This window comes from Pecten maximus, chromosome 3, assembly GCF_902652985.1.
Source record: "Pecten maximus chromosome 3, xPecMax1.1, whole genome shotgun sequence".
Classification (NCBI taxonomy): domain Eukaryota; kingdom Metazoa; phylum Mollusca; class Bivalvia; order Pectinida; family Pectinidae; genus Pecten; species Pecten maximus.
The window spans coordinates 21,583,971-21,608,196 of NC_047017.1; the positions used below are offsets into that span (position 1 = coordinate 21,583,971).

The 24,226-nt window shown below is 39.8% G+C and overlaps 3 protein-coding genes across 3 annotated transcripts; all 3 read right to left on the minus strand.

Annotated features, from left to right (window-relative positions):
• Positions 1–394: 394 nt before the first annotated feature.
• On the minus strand, positions 395–1,708 carry LOC117322651 (uncharacterized protein K02A2.6-like). The gene has a single exon (XM_033877586.1). It carries the CDS (start codon positions 1,706–1,708, stop codon positions 395–397), a length of 1,314 nt encoding a protein of 437 aa, XP_033733477.1.
• A 202-nt stretch (positions 1,709–1,910) lies between these two features.
• On the minus strand, positions 1,911–4,421 carry LOC117322652 (uncharacterized protein K02A2.6-like). The gene has a single exon (XM_033877588.1). It carries the CDS (start codon positions 4,419–4,421, stop codon positions 1,911–1,913), a length of 2,511 nt encoding a protein of 836 aa, XP_033733479.1.
• Positions 4,422–11,482: 7,061 nt separating this feature from the next.
• LOC117322653 lies at positions 11,483–16,829 on the minus strand. The gene is made up of 5 exons (XM_033877589.1): positions 16,819–16,829; positions 16,497–16,783; positions 16,097–16,308; positions 14,277–14,871; positions 11,483–12,449 (listed from the first exon to the last, which is right to left on the minus strand). The coding sequence occupies exons 1-5, from the start codon at positions 16,827–16,829 to the stop codon at positions 12,205–12,207; spliced, it is 1,350 nt and encodes a 449-aa protein (XP_033733480.1). The 3' UTR covers positions 11,483–12,204.
• Between the last annotated feature and the right edge of the window lie 7,397 nt (positions 16,830–24,226).

The following is a 24,226-nucleotide window of genomic DNA, read 5'->3' on the forward strand; positions in this document are numbered from 1 at the left end:
TTACAAATCCGACAATGCGGAACGCATATATCATTAACATCCCTTCTTCTCCAATAATTTTGAAAGTATTTCAAAATAGTACTTTTCCTAGACCTGACTACCAAACATTTTTAACTCTCTATAAAATTGAACTGAGATTTTCATACAGATCTTATGAGCATTACTTTTGTAGGAGTCTGAACACAATTGCTCAAAATCACATATTACTTTGAAGCAAACAAAATAAATTGCAACAGTCTCTAACATGAACTTTAACCAATAACTGAATGATTCACCATGAACTGTTTAACTTGACAGTCCTACTATGATCACAACTAAAATATTTGAACAGTCTCTTAAAGAATTGAATACAGTCACAGTCTGTAACTGAAACACAGTATCTAATAACGCGAAATTAAGTAACATAGTCCTTTAAGTACACTGGCGGTTTGGAATCACGCTTAGGTCGGGTACTTCCTGTTGGTAACGGTTCCATCACCGTCATAGCTGTGCCACTTGTGGTAGGTTTCTTGGCTTCACTTTTACTAGAGATTTGATCATGAGACGACATGAATTTAGTAGGCTCCACAGAGTCTTTCTGCGACACGTTTTGAGAGACAGTATCTGGTACGCGATTTGGAGACACTTCGCGAGGACGTGGTAGTATGGATGTCGGCCTCATGTGGACGCGGTTCCTACGATATACACCACCATCTGGACCACAAACAGTGTAAGATTTCGAGGCAGTCCTTTCTTTCACTGTCCCGAGTTTCCATCGCTCTCCCTCTAGATGCTGGAAGTAAACGGTTTGTCCATTTTTGAGTGCGCGTAATGGATGCGACTTCCTGTCAAATGTCCTTTTCACAGATTGTCGACGCGCTTCGCGTTTCCTGTTAATTTCAGCATTTGGCACTGAAGTTGAGGTATCCTGACATAGACTGGGAATGAATGTTCGAGTTGTCCTTCCAAACATTACCTGCGCTGGACTGACACCAGTATCTTGTCTGGGTGTGTTACGTTGTTCCAATATTGCTTCATATGGGTCCTTCCCTTCAACAAGAGTTTTCAATAACAGGTTCTTCATGACCTTGACGGCGGACTCGGCTTTACCATTGGCTTGTTGATGCATTGGAGACGACATCACATGATTAATTCCCCAATGACTGACAAAATGTTTAAATTCACTGCTTGAGAACTGAGGTCCTCCATCTGACACAATCATCTTTGGGACGCCATAGCGAGCACAATGTTTCTTTACGAATGATATGACACGTGCACTTGTTGTCGTAGTAAGCAAGTCACACTCAATGAAATGCGAGTAGTAATCTACGGCTATAAGGTAGTCTTTCCCTTGTACTTGACACAAATCGAGTCCTATCTTGTCCCAGGGTTTTGCTCCTTCAGTGTGCTGTGTAAGCGGTTCTGGCGCATTTCGCGGTTTCATCTCCTGACAAATTTCACAGGCATCAGCAAGTTGCTTGATGTCGGCTGACATACCGGGCCAGAATATCGTTGACCGGGCTCTCCTGAGCATACTATGGTAGCCAAGATGTGCACTGTGTAAACGCGATTTCATGTCTGCTCGGAGACTTTGAGGAATTACTATAGATTCTCCCCTCATTATAATTCCATCAACAACTGACAGGCTTTCACGCAAATCAAAATATGCGGCGGCACCAGGGGGCAAATCCTGTCTTCTTGTAGGCCAACCTTCAATGACAAGAGTCATTAATGCTTGCAGGATTGAATCATTTGCTGTGGCTTCTCTAACTTCAGAAATCCTAGCATCTGGGATGTCACCAAACACATTCACTGTCAGAATGCGAACACGTTCATCACGGTTTCCATCCGTCGAGTCGAGGTAAGCTCTACTCAAAGTGTCGGCGATCAACAGGTTGACTCCTTTCACAAACTCAAACTCCACATCATATCTATGGAATCTCATGTAGACGCTTTGGCGCCATACTCAGAGGTTTTTTCAGAATGGCGGCCAAAGGTTTGTGATCGTTCTGCACCGTGACGTTTCTCCCATATGTATATTGGTCAAAACGCTCAAGACCATAGAGCACTGACAAAGCTTCTTTTTCTATTTGAGCCCATTTTCTCTCTGACACCGTAAGAGCTCTGGACGCGTATTCTACGGGTCTCCCTTCCTGTAGAAGTACGGCTCCGATACCATCCTTGCTGCTGTCGAATTGTAAGACAACCTCCTTATCAGGGTCAAAATATGCAAGACATGGTGTAGTGGTCAGCTTTTGCTTAAGTAATCTGAACGCCTTCTCACAATCAACAGACCAGTTCCAAGGCGTTCCTTTTCGGGTAAGAGCTCGGATTGGTTCCAAAGTTTCTGCCAAATCCGGTAAGAAACGGGACATGTATTGTGCCATGCCACACAAACGTTTTACACCTGCGACGTCAGTGGGTGAGGGCATGTCATGAATGGCCTTGACCTTTGCATCATCGACCTTGACACCATCCTTCGAGATACGGTGACCATGAAATACAATTTCGTTGAGACCAGTTTCTTGCTTCTCTTCATTCAGTGTGATATGTTTTTCTTCACATCGCTTCAGGACGTTTTCTAGCTTCTGCTGATTATCACGTTGGGCGGAGACGAGGTCAGGACCACAACCTGGTACAATGATGTCATCCACGACACTGAAAACACCATCAATGTCACTCAGGGCTTCATCTAATTTTCTCTGAAATATCTCACTGGAGACCTTCAGACCAAATGGCAGTCTGGTCCACCGGTATCGACCAAATGGCGTAATCATTGTTGTGAGCAAGCTTGACTGTTTGTCCAACCGCACATGCCAATAAGCTTCTTTGATGTCAAGTTTGCTGAATATTTTGGCATCCTTCAATTTTGGCAATATGTCATCTAGTACAGGTAGTCGATAATGTTCACGCATTAACGCGGTATTGAGTGGTTGGGGATCTATACACAGTCTCAACTTTCCATTAGATTTGTGTACAACAGCCATCTGGCTGACCCACTGTGTTGGTTCGGTCACAGGAACGAGTACTCCAGTATCCTGCAGTCGATCAAGCTCCTCTTTTACCGAAGCCTGAATAGCTAGGGGCACCTTCCTGCACGGTAAGACTTTGGCTGGAATGCTCCCATCAGTACGTAGGGTTGCTTCACCTAAATCACCAAGCTTATGTGGAGTTTTCATGACTTGTGAAATGAAACGGTCATCATTAATGGTTACAAAACCAAGTTCCTGAATAGTCTTCAGACCTAATAGGTTGGTGAGTCCGTTAGGTACAACAATGAAAGTCACTCTGGATTCAACGCTAGTAAGGGGGTTTGTGACCTTGAGGGTACACTGCCCAAGAGGTTCCAAGTTAGTCTTGTTCCACATATTTAACTTCACTTTTGTGGGCGTTACTTGGGGCTTCCTCACATGTTTTTGACAAATAGTATTAACATCAGCAGCACTGTCAAGCTGAAATTTCACAGAATTGTCATTTACAGTCAAAGACGCATGTATTCGTTGTTTGCCGGAATCAACTGCCATGAGCCATGCTCCATCTTCATCATCAAGACTTGTGTCCTCATTTGCGAGTGACACTGCGTGTACCTTCTTACATTTTGCTTTGAAATGGTTTCGTCCTTTACAAAAATCACAGGTAGCACCCCATGCTGGGCATTTCTCCTTTTGTCGAGCATGCTGATAACCACAAAAAGTACATTCAGGTCCTTTACTAGAACTGGTATTGGTACGCGACGGTCTCGAGGGTTTCTGTTGACTTTGAGGTTTCACGAACGGTTTCCTCCCCTTCGAGTTTGGTTTCTGGTTATAGTTACTAGCGACTTTGTTCACTCTCGATGTGGGGTTAGTGTCTCGAAGTTCTCTTACTTGCATATTTGATTGTTCAAATGCCCTACAAACCTTGACAGCTTTCTCAAGGGTGAGTTTATCTTCCCTCAACAAGAGTTCCTGTAACTTTCCTGTTACTGTGAACACTATTTTATCGCGCATCATTCTCTCTTTTTCCTGGAAGTTACATGCAGACACTCTGGTTTTCATTTCAGTCAGGAATTTATCAAAAGGTTCTTGATAGGGTAGGTTCCAAAACCTATGTGATTCTAATACCTCGTTGTCGCGGGGATTGCAATATTTCTCAAGAGCTTGCAATACTTTATTGGGGTCGTCCTTGTCCCCTTCCTCTTCCCACGTGATCTGGTCATAGATCTCTAAAACATGTGATCCCGCGCAATTCAATATGATTGCTGTTTGAATTCGCTGGTTACGTTCACCTGCACCCGATGCAGCTAAATATATCTCAACTTCACGCTTCCAGCGTTTGAAATTCTCTGATACATTTCCTGAAGTTATATCGAGCTGTGGGGGCAGACGTAACGAGGTACTGTATACGTTATTGACTTGGGTTGGGGCCATAGCCGGAGCAGGGGCGCGACTCGGAGAGTCCATGACGAACGTTATCACCTAACAGGGCGACAAAATACAGTAAATCGGAGTCAATCAGTAGCGGAATACCACCTAGATTTTAACAAATCATCGTCCACGACGCTGCCACCATGTTGATTCGTGGGTTCTGTACATGTGTGTGCATTCATAACACGAGGCTTGTCTGTCAGGCAGCCATATTTAATACACAAAGCATCATGGGAAGCGGGTAATACAAATTACAGAATCGGTTGTATTAATTTACAAATCCGACAATGCGGAACGCATATATCATTAACAAAACCCAATTCCATTCTTTTTAAATTTGTTGTTGACATTTCTCTGATCTTCAATAACCAAAGTTTTTTTTTTTTTAATTTCACATTTTCATGACTTCAGCTAATATGCCAAATACAGTAAAAACTTTGTCTCTACTAACCCGACTGACTCTAAAAAAAATTCTTGCATGCTTTTTTTATCAATCCTGGTCAGTAATACAAGGTACAGTTTGTATGTGTAAAGCAATTACACTTAATATTTGGTGAAATATTCTGTTTTTATATGATCAAATGAAAGAGATTAAATTGATAAATATCTTCTTCATCTAAATGACAACCAAGGGAAAGATATAGGTTGCCAGTGCTGGAACAATCTTGATTTTTAAAAAAATGTTTTCCACATTACCGGTAATATATACCACATGGAGACAAACATGAACATACCGCAGACTCCTGAAACATGTATTAAGTGCACAAGTGACCAGGGCCCAGCTGTTCAAAAGGTGATTAAGCTAATCACAATTTAACAACAATCTTAAAATTGTGATAAAAAAATTTCTGGTACAACTAACATCACAAAATTTTGCGAAACTATAACACACCTCAGTTTCTTCCTATTTGCCTATTTTAAGGAACATACACACGGAGGTTCTGAAGTAAAGGCGAAATAAAATTTTCACTGATCAGGTGATTAAGCTAATCAACTTTTGAACAACTGGGCCCAGGTAGCTCAGTGGTGAAGTGTAAGTCTAGAGTTTGCAGGGTCTCGTGTTCGAACCCCTGTCTGGCTACTATCTTTCTCCTGTTACATATTTAGCGAGCTTGCAAATCCTTTGGGAGGATGCTAAAGCAACGGGATATCCGAATCTGTTATCTTTGTCGGTGAAGATTTGATAAAAGGAGGGAGGAATGTTGCGGAACTGGACTGGGTGGAGCCACAAACGTTCCAGAAGCAGAGACGTGTATATCATATACACGTCTCTGCCAGAAGGTAGAAAATTGAAGTAATACAGATAAATCTGTCGTTTCTACAAAGGAATACGTAGTAACGTGACCCTGTGGTCAGATCGAGAGTCAGCTGATCATGAGGGTAGTCAGATCAGATCTGCAGATCTAGACCAGTCAATTGTAAACAAAGATGCACTGTACATGAGAAGTACAAATATTCTTAATAGAAAAATTCAGCGGATACGTAATTAGATGACTGTGGTTGAGAAGATGAATTATTTATATGATCATATCTGTAAACTGTAAAACGAAAGTAGGTCTAGCCAAACTACTACATTGTAGGTGAAGCAAATACTGCTATTTTCGCAATAACTGTTCATTTTACTTGATACGATAGCAATAAACAAAATCAGCGTTACCTTCCGTTGTATTTTAGCACATTGGTGTCTCAAAAAATGAGAAAATAAGCCGGTATAACGTTCAATGATCTTCTGTTTTTATTATCGCCATGCATGTTTTCCGGGTCACGTTCTAATAGCATGTGGGCTTCCGGTTACGTCATCAAATTCATTTCCCGCGAATTTATTGGGAAATCTAAATTACACTTACAATGAAATGAAGTGAAAGAAATAAAAAATGTCTCAATAAAAATATTGTGATCAGTATTTAGTGCAACATGAAATTTTCACTGTAAAAAATTGCTACGATTTGCTTACCTAAAGCATTAGAAATTAAAATCAAATTATTTTAAAATCCATATTTCGTTTCCATTAAAATCTTAAAATTTTTATCACAAGACCGTTTAGAAGCTTTGCAGTACTGACTCTTTCAAACGCACAGATGCTTTGATTTGAGCAAAGATGGCGACCTGAAGCTGTGAGGCGGTTTGGATTTGAATTAAAATGCGTATATTTCGGCAAGTAAACATCGTACAATGTCCCCGTATGGTCAGATCATCTAATTTTGTCATTATGTATTCCGAACAGTTGTTGTTTAGTCGCTACGGTCATTAACATAAAAATTCGGATTATTATATAAATACTTATTTAATTATAGGGAGTGTATGTTATTCCAATACGTGTACAACATAAAATACAAGTAAAACTCAACGTTTGTTTCATTGTTTTAATCTAAGATTTTTAAAGTGCTGCACCAGTTACAATTACAACGTATTACCATGTAAGAACATGTGAAATAAACTGACATTGTAATCATCACAGCTGATCAACGTTGTGACAAACAGCGACTTATTAACATAAGACAAACAACAGCAGATTACCACTTTAACACCAATAGGTAAAACTGAACACCAACGGATTAAAATTGTCTTTTTAAAAAATATGTTTATAATCAACACAAACACCGGAGGGTCAATATTTACCTTAATACTGGCTGATAACATAAAAAAGCAGTCTACCTATGTCGACAAGACCAGACAAACCACATAAGCTTACACTGTACATGTTCTTCATCTGACAAAACTCCAAATTCAGCTTTCGTTGGTGTTCCTTATCTGTTCTGCCCCTTTCTATCTTTATTCTCTTCTTCGTTAAATTACAAAATAATCTAAAATAATCTGTTGCGTGACAAATTTTGTATATATCCCCTTGTAACGGAAAGGACGTAAGTAAGTTGTACAACTTTTGTCCATCTATTTGCTTTTATCTGCAATAAAATTGATTTAAACTAAACATTAAAACAATTTCATTGGTTTTCAAAATAAATGAAATAACTTTTGTAAAACATCAGATTAAAAAGTTTCTTCACGTACAACTAATAGGATAACTAAAACAATGCAAATAAAAGAAAATTATCCGTACCGAACTTTAACGTCTACTCACACACATTACATACTAAAGTTTATTAGTTCTCACGTACTCGTTACCCTGTATTATATAGCCAGCTACATGTTAGTACAAGTATTTAACTAGCCCGAGTTTCCTCTGGCCCTGACATCATTTCTGGCCATGGCGTCAGGGCCAGAGGAAACTCGGGTAAGTATTTAACAAGGTTACCCTACATACGATATTGCTAGATTCAGATTCAGATTCAGATTATTTTATTTCCTTGTGTTACAAGACGCATTGGAGAGTAGACATATACATATACAATAATACAATAGTATAGAATAGTGATGGACAATCATATCATTATATCAATCAAGAATATATATATCTTGATATAGAAGAACACATTACATGGTATATCATTAAAAAATAGCACAATGCATTACATTTACTTAAATTCATATTAAATGATAATCACAGTGTTTATGCACTGATATTTAAACATTCATTACGTTGACCACAAAATTTTCAGGATTTTTTAAAAGAAAATCTTCATACAAATCCTCGATATAAGCCCCAGGATAAAATCTATATGAACGCTGACATATTTATTAAGTATAGATAATATTCATATACATTTATCATAAATGCATAATAAAGTAATATAGTATACAATATGTTTCATTGATAATACAAGCATGATATACTAGTACTATAGAAACGGTAAATAGTGCCAATCCTTACTTTAATTACATACATATACGATTTTACATATTAGCTTTATAAGGACCACTGATTTGTAAACAGGAAGTGCACTGATATATACCTTTTATCCTGTAATTATACAATCTCAACCATTCGACATGTCTTTTAAACTGATATAAAATTTAAATGAAAGTACAGCTCTGAAATGTTTGTATCAACCTATATTGAGGCAAAATTATGTATAATTATTTCGGCGCTTAAAACACAAAGATACATATTTGCCTAACTTATTTAATTCTCCAATATTCCGGGTATTTAATAGAAGGATCAACTTAAAAACACTGGGACGTCTGTAATAATATGACTTAATGTACTTTTGCCTTAAATCAGTATAACAGTTGCACCTTAGAAGAAAATGAAATTCATCCTCAATATCATTAGAATTACATACTTCACATATCCTATGATCTCTAGGACGGTTTCTATACCGTCCTTGTTCAATATTTAAATTGTGTGAACTAAGTCTAATACGTGCTATATTCTTTTGGTAAGAACTACTAATAGGTTTAGTTAAATAAAATTGTAGTGTAAAATTATCGATAAGATGTCGGTATAGAAAACCCTTTGGAATTGCTTGTATGTTTGATAAAAGTTCTAGACGATAAACGTCGTAAAATCTATTTTCAATAATTTTATAAGCTTTCCTATCATTGCATGTTATATTGTTCCAAAGATAAGATAATCCTAATTTATCTAATTCTGCTCTTATGTTTAAAATCCAACTGTCATTTGATCCTATCCTTTCCTCATAGCAATTTCTTAATATACAATTATATGAATGTTGACAATGGTAATCTTCCGAGTTCACAATATACTAAATTATTACATGTACTTTTTTTCACACCAAGTACTTTTTTACAAAAATTAATATGTATCTTTTCAATATCTAAGGCTTTGTGGAAACCCCATACCTCGGCACTGTAACTAAGTATGCTATTTACATATGTGTCAAACACAGAACATTGGGTATTAATGTTAAAATCATGATTTTTGAACTTATTATATATAGCGTAATATGCTTTATTGCCCTGTTCAGCCACAGGCTTTTGGTTAACATAAAATTTACCATTATAATTGAAAAGCATCCCTAGATAATTGAATTGGTCTACAATTTGTAGTTCAGTTTCATTGTAAAACCACTTTTCGTTATTTTTAATATTCCCGCCGTTTCTAAAGACCATTATTTTCGTCTTGTCTGTGTTCAAAATAAGACTATATTTATTGTTATAAGATTTGAGAGCATCTATGACCTGTTGCAAATTCTCTGGAGAGTCAGCAAATAACACCGTATCATCAGCATACATAAGAAGAAAAATACTGATTAAGTTAAGTTCAATTGATGGACAACATTCACTAATAAAATGCATTTCACAGTCATTTACAAATAATGAGTACAAAATCGGGGAGAGGATTTCTCCTTGGAAGAGACCGATTGTGTTGGAGAAGAAATCAGAGTAATAACCGTTATGTTTCACACAAGATTTAACTGAATTATATAATGATTGAATGACTCGTAACATTTTCCCCCTCACACCCTGTCTTATTAGTTTACTCCATAATTGAGACCTTTCAATAAGATCAAATGCTTTCTTGTAATCGACAAAGCAGCAGTATAACATTCCGCCCTTTTTATTTAAATACTTGTTAATAAGTGTTTGGGGTACAAATATTACCATTATATTATCTTTATACTACCATATACCATGATCGATTGAACTTCTTTGTATACATTTATTGAAATGGATGCGTTACCCGACACACATGGACTTGACACAAATGATTCCCAGTTTACTGTCCATTCGGACGCTTTACAGGATCAGGATAGAATTGGACCGTGATGATTACGAATTTGTTTTGATTGTAAATGGGCATATTTAAAGCATTATTAATTAATTATGAATAAATCCAAAATCAGGCATCATTCTGGAGCGGGAATAAGGAAGTTTTACCCGTTTTTTGTTGTTGAAAATTTCAGTTATATTTTCTGAATCTTAATGTCACTTTAATTCACAGCCATGATAATCTCTCATGCATGTTATTCCTGACTCAGAACTATTCCTGCAAATTAAGCCTATGGTGACCCCTCCCCCGCTTGTGCGCTATAAGTTTTTCATAACTGATACGTGTAGAATGATGTTAATCTGCTCAAATGCATGGACAAAACAGATTAACCAAACTTGAGTAGAAATTGAAATATAAGAATATATTTGTACTAGTGTCGTGTCATTTCACACGGTACTTGTTGTCTATTCCATGGACATCCGGTGATGTTTCTAGAATCTAGTATTGTCATATATTTATATCTCTCCCTTCTTCAGCTTGGTAAACTCTGACTGCGTTGAAATAATGTAAAGCAGTAAAAACAACAGGCTCAGCGGATTAATAAGCGCAGGAATCGGTAACATAATCATGACGTCGTCTCTTTGTGACGTTACCGGAACGTCAACTAGACGGTGCCATTTTCAAAGGACTGATCTACGACATTTTAGCGTTTTCTCCTGTTATCCGATGACCTCTGCACAAAAATCTAATGTCGAGTGAGTGTTTTGTCGAAAGCTAAACTGAAGATTGCAGAAATAAGTGGATGTTTAACTTCTCCACGAGGTAAGCTTACAACAAATGGCTGAAGAGTACAGTTCCTATAGAACAATCGACCACGTCACTACTAACTCTGTGTCAATACCCGCTGTGATTGAAAACCATGGTTAGTGCGAGACGGAAATTGTGGATTGTGAATATATTAATGATTTGAAAACGTAAAATATATCAAACAGAAATGTTGAGTTTTTTTTATAATTTTGTTACAATACTTGTGTCTTTACGCGGATTTACTGGAACTAGATTATCATAGCAACCACGACTGTCGTAGTTACCAATGTCGTGGATTCACTGGAACTAGGCTACCATAGCAACCACGACTGTCGTAGTTACCAATGTCGTGGATTCACTGGAACTAGATTATCATAGCAACCACGACTTTCGTAGTTACCAATGTCGTGGATTCACTGGAACTAGGCTACCATAGCAACCACGACTGTCGTAGTTACCAATGTCGTGGATTCACTGGAACTAGGCTACCATAGCAACCACGACTGTCGTAGTTACCAATGTCGTGGATTCACTGGAACTAGGCTACCATAGCAACCACGACTGTCGTAGTTACCAATGTCGTGGACTCACTGGAACTAGGCTACCATAGCAACCACGACTGTCGTAGTTACCAATGTCGTGGATTCACTGGAACTAGGCTACCATAGCAACCACGACTGTCGTAGTTACCAATGTCGTGGACTCATTGGAACTAGGCTACCATAGCAACCACGACTGTCGTAGTTACCAATGTCGTGGATTCACTGGAACTAGGCTACCATAACAACCACGACTGTCGTAGTTACCAATGTCGTGGACTCACTGGAACTAGGCTACCATAACAACCACGACTGTCGTAGTTACCAACGTCGCAATACATCACGACTTTTATTTTCATCGTGCGGTACTAGTATTTCAACGATTTGATTGATGTAAATACTGTATATGCATTGAACGATGTTTTTAATGCGCTTACGGTGGTATGAACGCAATGGGATACATATATATTCTAACACCGTCCAATCCCTATATACCTGTCACAGCGGGTAAGCGAACCAAGGTCTGTGCTCTCGTTTACTGAGCACCTGTATAATCATTAGATATCTGCAGTAGAATGGTTTTAACCTAATAAAGCAAAGCTCGGATATGAACCCGATTTATGTCAAACTGTATTACACCCCAATCCTATATTACATAAATCACTCAGGGCGATAATCGCCGCCTTCATTTTAGCCCTTCGGTTGACCTCGTAGAGGCAAGAACTGTAAGAGGGCGGTCACTGGTTCGATTCCCTGTGTGATGTGATGTGTATATGAACTGTACCACGACATTTTACCACGACAGTACTTTGTATCCCGGCAGTACTCAGTAATTCGACCGTACCCTCGAAGTTTATCGTTTTGACCACCATACTGCAGGAACTAACTCCGCTTTTCTATTTCATTCCAACCGGAAGTAGATATCTTTGGTGAGCATATGGTAAATGCACGCCACTGACTTCGATTGATGCCATTCCGGCTTCTTTGGGAAGTGAGTTTTCATATTCATTGCCATTTCGTTGTTGACTTCCGTCAACACCTGAAGGAGGTCTGTCCGGAAATCGTAACTTTGGAACCGGTGCACCAAATTATACATACAATATGGCAGCCATCCTCCAGTGTGATCATCGGAAAAGGTCACCCGCCCTGAAAAATAATAGTAACGAAATATATAGATTATATGCATCATACCGCAAAATGATTTCTCTAGATAACCCAATCTACGTAAAATGTCCTACTTTCAATAGTGAGGTCCGAAGGAATAAACAAAGAAAAATATGTAGAAAACTGAAATAAAGTTTAGGCCTATTTTAATACAGCTGGACACTTTTTATGATCTGCTTACTGGATTAACAAGTAAAACCTCAAATAAACAAATCATAATAATAAACAATATATTATATTTATACATAAAAATAAATAAATGAATATAAACCATGATCAATCTGAAATAGCTTTGTGTCGATTGCATTTCATCGTGTAGAAATTCGCAAACTTTTGACTTAAATATTTCAACAAATCTGCATTTCAATGCACGGATATAATCTCACTTTGCTTGAAAAAATAACAGGCACAACATGTACCAACAGTATTAGCTATATCTATCTGTATATCGTAACAACGAAACTCTCCCAATCCTCTTGTAATCTTGTTATCGGTGTTAGTCGTTCCATGGGAAGTAACTCCCGGTCAATGGGAAGTAACTCCCGGTCAATGGGAAGTATCTCCCGGTCAATGGGAAGTAACTCCCGGTCAATGGGAAGTAACTCCCGGTCAATGGGAAGTATCTCCCGGTCAATGGGAAGTATCTCCCGGTCAATGGGAAGTAACTCCCGGTCAATGGAAAGTAACTCCCGGTCAATGGGAAGTATCTCCCGGTCAATGGGAAGTATCTCCCGGTCAGTGGGAAGTAACTCCCTGTCAATGGGAAGTAACTCCCGGTCAATGGGAAGTAACTCCCGGTCAATGGGAAATAACTCCCTGTCAATGGGAAATAACTCCCGGTCAATGGGAAGTAACTCCCGGTCAATGGGAAGTAACTCCCGGTCAATGGGAAGTAACTCCCGGTCAATGGTAAGTAACTCCCGTTCAATGGTAAGTAACTCCCGGTCAATGGTAAGTAACTCCCGGTCAATGGGAAGTAACTCCCGGTCAATGGGAAGTATCTCCCGGTCAAACTTTACAACACTCTCTTGTCAATTTTCTAATGATGAATGGTGATATGGATTAGCGTTATATATAGATACACGAGGCCGAGAAGCCGAAAGCTGAATGGGGTCACGTGATTGCGATAGACGAGTCCGTGCAGCGTGGTGATGTACGCATTCTTGTAAGACCTAAACCACCGAACTGTAATTTTATTGTTTTGCATTGATTTAGGTTTTTACAAAACATCGTGGTCCTTTTACAATATCTATATATATATATACTTGGATACCAATAATATATTACTACTTACCTGGATCAACGTGGCCCGGCCCTAAACGAAAGTACGTTGATTGCTACGTACCTCGAGCCGAAGAGAACATCGTCTTTGCCTTTATACAAAACGCTTGCTTATCCTAGACTTTACACAAACACCTATCGCTACTTACCTGGATCCCAAAAGAACGGCATCCTGTCTCCCACACAAATCAATCGCTACTTACCTGGATCCCAAGAGAACGGCATCCTGGCTCTCACACAAATCAATCGCTACTTACCTGGATCCCAAGAGAACGGCATCCTGGCTCTCACACAAATCAATCGCTACTTACCTGGATCCCAAGAGAACGGCATCCTGGCTCTCACACAAATCAATCGCTACTTACCTGGATCCCAAGAGAACGTCATCCAGACTCTCACACAAATCAATCGCTACTTACCTGAATCCCAAGAGAACGTCATCCTGGCTCTCACACAAATCAATCGCTACTTACCTGAATCCCAAGAGAACGGCATCCTGACCCTTATACAAAATCAATCGCTTCTTACCTGGAGCGGAAGAGAACATAACAAGACAATGGCTGTAGCAGGGAATGGAACAAAAGTCAGCATCCTCCATCTCCCGCTTCGGTTGAAGTTCTAAGATTCTCTCCCTTCTTTTCTGTTCCTGGTCCTTCTGTACCTTCTCCCGGTATCGACACCACGCCTCTCGGTTTCGCCTTTGTTCCTCCTCGTTTGCGTACGTTTGGTCCTCCTCGCCGTCTATAAAAGGTATATACCCTGGTCCATACATCCTGGCGGGGTTGTCATCACTCCTGCCCTTCGCGTCAGCTGTCGTGGTAGTTTTAGAATCATCTCCGTCCGTCACTCCATGATCCTTTCCTGTGATTTGAAGGTCTACTCCCTGTCCAACCATCTCCTGCGTTGTTAACTGATTTCCGTGATGCCCTTCTTCCTTTTCCAAACCATCCCCGTGTGTGTTCGCGCAGTCGTGAGTACCGTTCCGTCCCTGATGCTGTGACACATGACGACTCTCTTCCCTCAGACCAGCCAGGGGAGGCTGAGAATTATATGTTATGATGTCGACATCGACCCCTGGATCCACCAGTTCGGCGTCGTCAACATCCATTCGTCCCCGACACGCCTGGAATGTACACGAACAATTAGACCGTGTTGCCAACGACGCAATAAACAATCACAACACTGCACCCAGGACAAACATGTACAAAATCACATTTTCGAAACCCAGGGGTCATGTTTTCGTTATACCCAGAATTCGCACGTGACCGTTATATTCTCCAGCATGATAATAATATGTAGCGTCCCGTATACGTCTACAGTGACCAAGGACATCCCATCCCGTGACTCGATACGCCATGTTCTGTTTTCACGTGTATTTGTTTTAGGGGTTTAACGTCTTCGCAATAGCTCGGGTCATATGGGTTATCTAAAGAGGAAAGCAAGATGGACGGATCAGTGAGGAAATAGTGCTGAAATGGAGGCAGAAAATCTATTGTGTTCACCTTTTCTTCGCCTGATGATGAATGTTGACATGTTTGTATAGGAAGCTGAGCATTTAAATTGTTTTCTAGGAATGTACATAATGTGTAATAGACTTTTGAATTTGATAAGTTTATACCAGTTAAGTATTTACTTGTATTAAGATGAGGGTAGGAACATTTATTTATTTGTATTAAGATGAGGCCAGGAACATGTATTTACTTGTATTAAGATGAGGATGGGAACGTTTATTTACTTGTATTAAGATGAGGGTGGGAACATTTATTTACTTGTATTAAGATGAGGGTAGGAACGTTTATTTACTTGTATTAAGATGAGGCCAGGGACATTTATTTACTTGTATTAAGATGAGGGTAGGAACGTTTATTTACTTGTATTAAGATGAGGCCAGGGACATTTATTTACTTGTATTAAGATGAGGGTAGGAATATTTATTTACTTGTATTAAGATGGGGATAGGAATATTTATTTACTTGTATTAAGATGAGGCCAGGAACATTTATTTACTTGTATTAAGATGAGGCCAGGAACATTTATTTACTTGTATTAAGATGAGGCCAGGAACATTTATTTACTTGTATTAAGATGAGGGTGGGAACGTTTATTTACTTGTATTAAGATAAGGGCCAGGAACATTTATTTACTTGTATTAAGATGAGGCCAGGGACATTTATTTACTTGTATTAAGATGAGGGTAGGAATATTTATTTACTTGTATTAAGATGAGGCCAGGGACATTTATTCGCTTGTATTAAGATGAGGGTAGGAATATTTATTTACTTGTATTAAGATGAGGCCAGGAACATTTATTTAATTGTATTAAGATGAGGGTGGGAACGTTTATTTACTTGTATAAAGAAAAGTTTCGGCTTCCCTCTCATGGCAGCGCATTCGTTGTCGTTGAATGTACTTATGATGTCGTCAGTCGGTATCGAGCCGTCGAATGTGTGAAGCACGTGTTGTCGAAGATTTTTGGAGTCCTGAACTGGACATTCACTGCCGTGAGTACTGATTAGGCATGCGAAACAGTCGCTGTCCTCCTCAAGCTTTGATTGAATTTCTAAATAAAAATATTACGTGTTACAAAATTTTGAAGAAAATCATTTTAGTGGTATTTTGTTCGATAACTGTTAACGCTAAATAGAGCATATAGAGGGATACTTAGAACCATGGCACTTACCTGATATAAGGCCCAAAATTTGTCACATTTCCGTATAAAATTGAACTACTATCATTTGTGATACATACCTATCAAAGAGTCCTTAAGATCTTGGGTAGTCTTGTTTTCCAGCACTTTGATTTGAAAACTGAGAACTTCGAATAATGATGTCAGGTAACCAATATCTTTTTCGGCATGAGGTAGATTCTTTTTAGCATTACGAAACTCTGTATTTACAATGAGTACGGCAACCCCACGCTGGGAATGGTTAAAATCATATCTATCATCGGGCTGGTCATCGCCATGCTTCGGACATTCATCAACAGGTGGCACTTCTGGCTTTTTCTTTGGTTTCGGTTCATTTCCATGTGTTTTCCTATAAAAGAAATATTTCGTTTATTACATATTAACAAACCTATCATTTTTGTACAGTTAATATGTATTGAGGCCGAATGATGATTGTGGCATTACTATATATAAAATGACGTTTATGCTGAAATGAACGTAATTCAGTTAAATTCCACAGTGACTTACCGCTTTACTAGCTTCTTCTCCTTATTAAGATTGCCTCTGAACCCATCTACTGAAGACTCTGATATAGACGAGAAAACAGTTAATAATCATCTCAGTTTATGGATATGTACTTTTTAAGTGTGTCATCTTATTCGCAATAAAATGGGTTCATCGGGTTATCACAATCTTTCCACAGAAACTTTTTTTTAAAAAATCACAAATCCCGTCATATTTTACTGTCCTCATTTTAAATTCCAAAGAGCTGTGTGACGATCGCATGTCTTATATACATGTATCTATATATATAGGACCATTTAAGGACGTGCCTAGAATTGGAGGTGGAGGAAATCCGGAGTACCCGGCGACACCTTAAGCACTCGGCCACCGCGGCCCCGACATTGATCATATGTAGAACACCTAGCCCTGTTTATGTATTGTTTATATGATATTCTACCGCGTTTGCTATGCAACGCCATTTTTGATTGGTTTAGAACCGTGTATTATTTGCCAGTAAAACACTCTCGTGGCAATAATACACGCTCGTGAGTCACGGCTGTTACAATTCCCCCTCTAAAATCGTGCATTTGTATGAACGTCGGAGACCCCATATTTTACAACGGAGAACTTTGCCAGATTGTTAATTTCTATCAACCCAGAACAGACTTTGCTAAACAATATGTTGTAAGCTCTATTTCCACAGGCAACCTTTGGAGAGCATTTCTACATGAATTGCTGGCCGACATCCCGAAATTTCTCGTTACATGCCGTCAACTGGCTTAGGATTGACGTCAGCTTTTGAATATTCATTAGCACGCACGCCTTATCGTTTCTTGTGAATTGTAACAGCCATGTAGCGACCCGGTGATTCTTTGTCGTTTTTCTATTAGGAAGATGTAGATCTCAGAACTAAACAGTACATGGTAGAATAGAAATAATCAACATTGACTCGTGTATAGTTGCAGGATATACAACTCGGACTCGGATATTTTGAAATCTTAATTAATAACTCAGGCCTGCGGCCTTCGTTATTAATTTTATTGCAAAATATCCTCGTACTCGTTGTATATCCTGCAACAATACACGAATCATCGTTAATTATTTCTTAAGTTTTTCCATATTTAGTTGGCAAAAGTTGCATTTTAGTCTTTATTAGGATTTATTATGGTAAGTTATGGACTCTATAACCATATAAAAAAAAAATACAAATATCAAATTAAATTACTTCGGTGAAATGTGGATTATTATTATAATTTATAGGCTATTTACATTGTATAATTAGTAAATATTTGAATGAATTTCCATGAATAGGTACACTAGGTCAGTGAGTTTCGCTGGGTGTAAAAATGTACGGTAGCTTTGAGGCGCCATATTTGAACTATTCTGCGTAGTCTTGTAGTGTTGAAATGGGCTAACACGTGTTTGCAATACTGTTTTATTTGAATAGTACTTAGTAATATGTGTGTATATATTAACAGGTGCTATATGTAATGTTGCTACTACATTATTAACGAATATAAGTTATTAGTATGAATGGTAAGTGAGGAATTTTCAAATGTTTTGTCGTATGCATTTTGAAGCATTCCATGATTGAGTAACATTGACCCTCGTAACAATCAAGGCCCTGCAAAAGTCCACGGCTTCCGCAACAGGACCGGCAACAGGACCGGTTATGGACCAAGTTCAGCCACATGAAGTTTGTCGGTAACCACGGGCAGGTCATGGTATCCAAAGGCCTAGCGGTCAGCGCTACTATATATATATACTGTATAATATACTGCAGACATTCTAGTTGGATGATCTCTGGTTAAGTATAGTTAGAAATCTTTACTGGTAACATTATGTATACTTAATCTGCGAGTTGGTATATAGTGAGGAGGACTTTGTGTCAGACATCCTACACGGCACGCGCGCGGGATATAGCGAGGGAGATGTTCGTGAGGAGAACTTATACTTTGAGCAGTGAAGTACCCTGCTGAACTGCGGAACTTTATGTGCTTGTTAGAGGTTGTGAGAGTGAACGTGATTGTGCTTTTGTGTATTAGTGTTATTGTTTCAGTCTCAAATCTCCTATGTTACAAGCTGAATTTTTAAAAAAAAATGGAATTTCTTAATATACAGAACAGAATACATAACAGTAACAAGTGTCGTGTACCCCTGATGATTATACAATGTGTCGTTTACCCCTGACGATTATACAATGTGTCGTGTACCCCTGATGATTATACAATGCGTCGTGTACCCCTGACGATTATACAATGTGTCGTGTACCCTTGACGATTATACAATGTGTCGTGTACCCTTGACGATTATACAATCATGAATGTGTCGTGTACCCCTGACGACTACACAATGTGTCGTGTACCCCTGACAATGATACAGTGTGTCGTGTACCCCTGACAATAATACAGTGTGCCGTGTACCCCTGACGACTATACAGTGTGCCGTGTACCCCTGACGACTATACAGTATGTCGTGTACCGCTGACAATGATACAATGTGTCGTGTACCCCTGACAATAATAGATACAGTGTGTCGTGTACCCCTGACAATGATACAGTGTGTCGTGTACCCCTGACGACTATACAGTGTGTCGTGTACCCCTGACGACTATACAATGTGTCGTGTACCCCTGACAATGATACAGTGTGTCGTGTACCCCTGACAATGATACAGTGTGCCGTGTACCCCTGACGACTATACAGTGTGTCGTGTACCCCTGACGACTATACAGTATGTCGTGTACCGCTGACAATGATACAATGTGTCGTGTACCCCTGACAATAATAGATACAGTGTGTCGTGTACCCCTGACAATGATACAGTGTGCCGTGTACCCCTGACGACTATACAGTGTGTCGTGTACCCCTGACGACTATACAATATGTCGTGTACCCCTGACAATGATACAGTGTGTCGTGTACCCCTGACAATGATACAGTGTGCCGTGTACCCTTTACGACTATACAGTGTGCCGTGTACCCCTGACGACTATACAATGTGTCGTGTACCCCTGACAATAATAGATACAGTTTGTCGTGTACCCCTGACAATGATACAGTTTGTCGTGTACCCCTGACAATGATACAGTGTGCCGTGTACCCCTGACGACTATACAGTGTGTCGTGTACCCCTCACAATGATACAATGTGTCGTGTACCTATGACAATGATACAGTGTGTCGTGTACCCTTTACGACTATACAATGTGTCTTGTACCCCTGACAATGATACAATGTGTCGTGTACCCCTGACAATAATACAATGTGTCGTGTACCCCTGACAATAATAGATACAGTGTGTCGTGTACCCCTGACAATGATACAGTGTGCCGTGTACCCCTGACGACTATACAGTGTGTCGTGTACCCCTGACGACTATACAATGTGTCGTGTACCCCTGACAATGATACAGTGTGTCGTGTACCCCTGACAATGATACAGTGTGCCGTGTACCCCTGACGACTATACAGTGTGTCGTGTACCCCTGACGACTATACAGTATGTCGTGTACCGCTGACAATGATACAATGTGTCGTGTACCCCTGACAATGATACAGTGTGTCGTGTACCCCTGACAATGATACAGTGTGCCGTGTACCCCTGACGACTATACAGTGTGTCGTGTACCCCTGACGACTATACAATGTGTCGTGTACCCCTGACAATGATACAGTGTGTCGTGTACCCCTGACAATGATACAGTGTGCCGTGTACCCTTTACGACTATACAGTGTGCCGTGTACCCCTGACGACTATACAATGTGTCGTGTACCCCTGACAATAATAGATACAGTTTGTCGTGTACCCCTGACAATGATACAGTGTGTCGTGTACCCCTGACAATGATACAGTGTGCCGTGTACCCCTGACGACTATACAGTGTGTCGTGTACCCCTCACAATGATACAATGTGTCGTGTACCTATGACAATGATACAGTGTGTCGTGTACCCTTTACGACTATACAATGTGTCTTGTACCCCTGACAATGATACAATGTGTCGTGTACCCCTGACAATAATACAATGTGTCGTGTACCCCTGACAATAATAGATACAGTGTGTCGTGTACCCCTGACAATGATACAGTGTGCCGTGTACCCCTGACGACTATACAGTGTGTCGTGTACCCCTGACAATGATACAGTGTGTCGTGTACCCCTGACAATGATACAGTGTGCCGTGTACCCCTGACGACTATACAATGTGTCGTGTACCCCTGACAATGATACAGTGTGTCGTGTACCCCTGACAATGATACAGTGTGTCGTGTACCCCTGACAATAATACAGTGTGCCGTGTACCCCTGACGACTATACAGTGTGCCGTGTACCCCTGACGACTATACAGTATGTCGTGTACCGCTGACAATGATACAATGTGTCGTGTACCCCTGACAATAATAGATACAGTGTGTCGTGTACCCCTGACAATGATACAGTGTGCCGTGTACCCCTGACGACTATACAGTGTGTCGTGTACCCCTGACGACTATACAATATGTCGTGTACCCTTGACAATGATACAGTGTGTCGTGTACCCCTGACAATGATACAGTGTGCCGTGTACCCCTGACGACTATACAGTGTGTCGTGTACCCCTGACGACTATACAATATGTCGTGTACCCCTGATAATGATACAGTGTGTCGTGTACCCCTGACAATGATACAGTGTGCCGTGTACCCCTGACGACTATACAATGTGTCGTGTACCCCTGACAATAATAGATACAGTTTGTCGTGTACCCCTGACAATGATACAGTTTGTCGTGTACCCCTGACAATGATACAGTGTGCCGTGTACCCCTGACGACTATACAGTGTGTCGTGTACCCCTCACAATGATACAATGTGTCGTGTACCTATGACAATGATACAGTGTGTCGTGTACCCTTTACGACTATACAATGTGTCTTGTACCCCTGACAATGATACAATGTGTCGTGTACCCCTGACAATGATACAATGTGTCGTGTACCCCTGACAATAATAGATACAGTGTGTCGTGTACCCCTGACAATGATACAGTGTGCCGTGTACCCCTGACGACTATACAGTGTGTCGTGTACCCCTGACAATGATACAGTGTGTCGTGTACCCCTGACAATGATACAGTGTGCCGTGTACCCCTGACGACTATACAATGTGTCGTGTACCCCTGACAATGATACAGTGTGTCGTGTACCCCTGACAATAATACAGTGTGCCGTGTACCCCTGACGACTATACAGTGTGCCGTGTACCCCTGACGACTATACAGTATGTCGTGTACCGCTGACAATGATACAATGTGTCGTGTACCCCTGACAATAATAGATACAGTGTGTCGTGTACCCCTGACAATAATACAGTGTGCCGTGTACCCCTGACGACTATACAGTGTGTCGTGTACCCCTGACGACTATACAATATGTCGTGTACCCCTGACAATGATACAGTGTGTCGTGTACCCCTGACAATGATACAGTGTGCCGTGTACCCCTGACGACTATACAGTGTGTCGTGTACCCCTGACGACTATACAATATGTCGTGTACCCCTGACAATGATACAATGTGTCGTGTACCCCTGACAATGATATAGTGTGTCGTGTACCCCTGACAATGATATAGTTTGTCGTGTACCCCTGACAATGATATAGTGTGTCGTGTACCCCTGACAATGATACAATGTGTCGTGTACCCCTGACGACTATACAGTGTGTCGTGTACCCCTGACGACTATACAGTGTGTCGTGTACCCCTGACAATGATACAGTGTGTCGTGTACCCCTGACAATGATACAGTGTGTCGTGTACCCCTGACAATGATACAATGTGTCGTGTACCCCTGACAATGATACAATGTGTCGTGTACCCCTGACAATGATACAGTGTGTCGTGTACCCCTGACAATGATACAGTGTGTCGTGTACCCCTGACAATGATACAATGTGTCGTGTACCCCTGACAATGATACAGTGTGTCGTGTACCCCTGACAATGATACAGTGTGTCGTGTACCCCTGACGACTATACAATGTGTCCGTGTACCTATGACGGGTATCCTTACCGGCTATACGGGATATAATGTTTGACATATTTTTAGATATGCTTTTATTTACTTCGTGTATTTTTTTCAAAGCAGATACAGATGATAATATGTTAGTCTTCAGGATATGTAAGAAATTAGTATACTGACCCTAAACATTTATATAGAACAACTTACCTATCCATATAATACACACATAAGCACTTTGTTTTTCGCAAGGCGATAATCGCATAACATTTGCAGGATCTCTGTTTCCCCCCAAATATCATTTGTTGATGTACGGAGCATGTAAAGCCATCCTACCCAATCCTAACATTTACAAGCACATGAATGTTTACGTTTTAAATATTGCTTAAGTCTGAGATTTCTTGTTGGGGCTGATCGGTGTTTCGTTTAGTTTAAACATATCTTATTGACATAATGTTGACATACACTGTACCAACTTAGAAATAACTTCTCCCGTATTCATACATAATGATATGTAAATAATGGTCACGTGATGGCATATACAAATATTCTAAAGTATGGTAAGGAAAAGAAAAAAAAATTGGCTCATCAGAGCAAAAATATTACTTATTAGAGAGAGAGAGAGAGAGAGAGAGAGAGAGAGAGAGAGAGAGAGAGAGAGAGAGAGAGAGAGAGAGAGAGAGAGAGAGAGAGGGGGGCATTGGGATGGCAAGAATTTAATGCATTATGTTCATTTTTAAGTATTCTAATATTTGAAATTATAAAAACGGTTAAAACGGGGGAGGGATGTAGTTGAACTCTTCAGTAGTTCCGCTCTCCAGCCGACAAATAGGTTCCATTAAATAGTCAAATCACAGGCGTCTTAATCTGGTTAGTATTTTTACAAAAGATATTCGCCCCTATACTACTATATCAATAAGGTATAAGACTTGAAATGTGAGGATGAGCTTCGATTAATTTTTAATATAAGTAAATCCGGCTAAAATATCAAATGCACACAAATTTCAGTTACGTACATTGGTTTTGAATCCTTAAATATCAACGTATGTTATTAATTTGTCGTGTGACAATGAATTAAAAATGGTAAATGAACGAATAGTGGTCATGATAGCCGACGATGCATCGACAGTAAAACGGAAGTAAGATACATTAGTATTTTTTCTACAAATACTAATCCGATGCAGACGCCTATGACCAGATAATTTAATGTTGCCCGGATGTAGTTAAACCGATGTCATTTATATACTGGTCGATTTCTGATATGAGTTTGACCAACATTAATGAAATGTTCTACAATAAATGATAATATACAA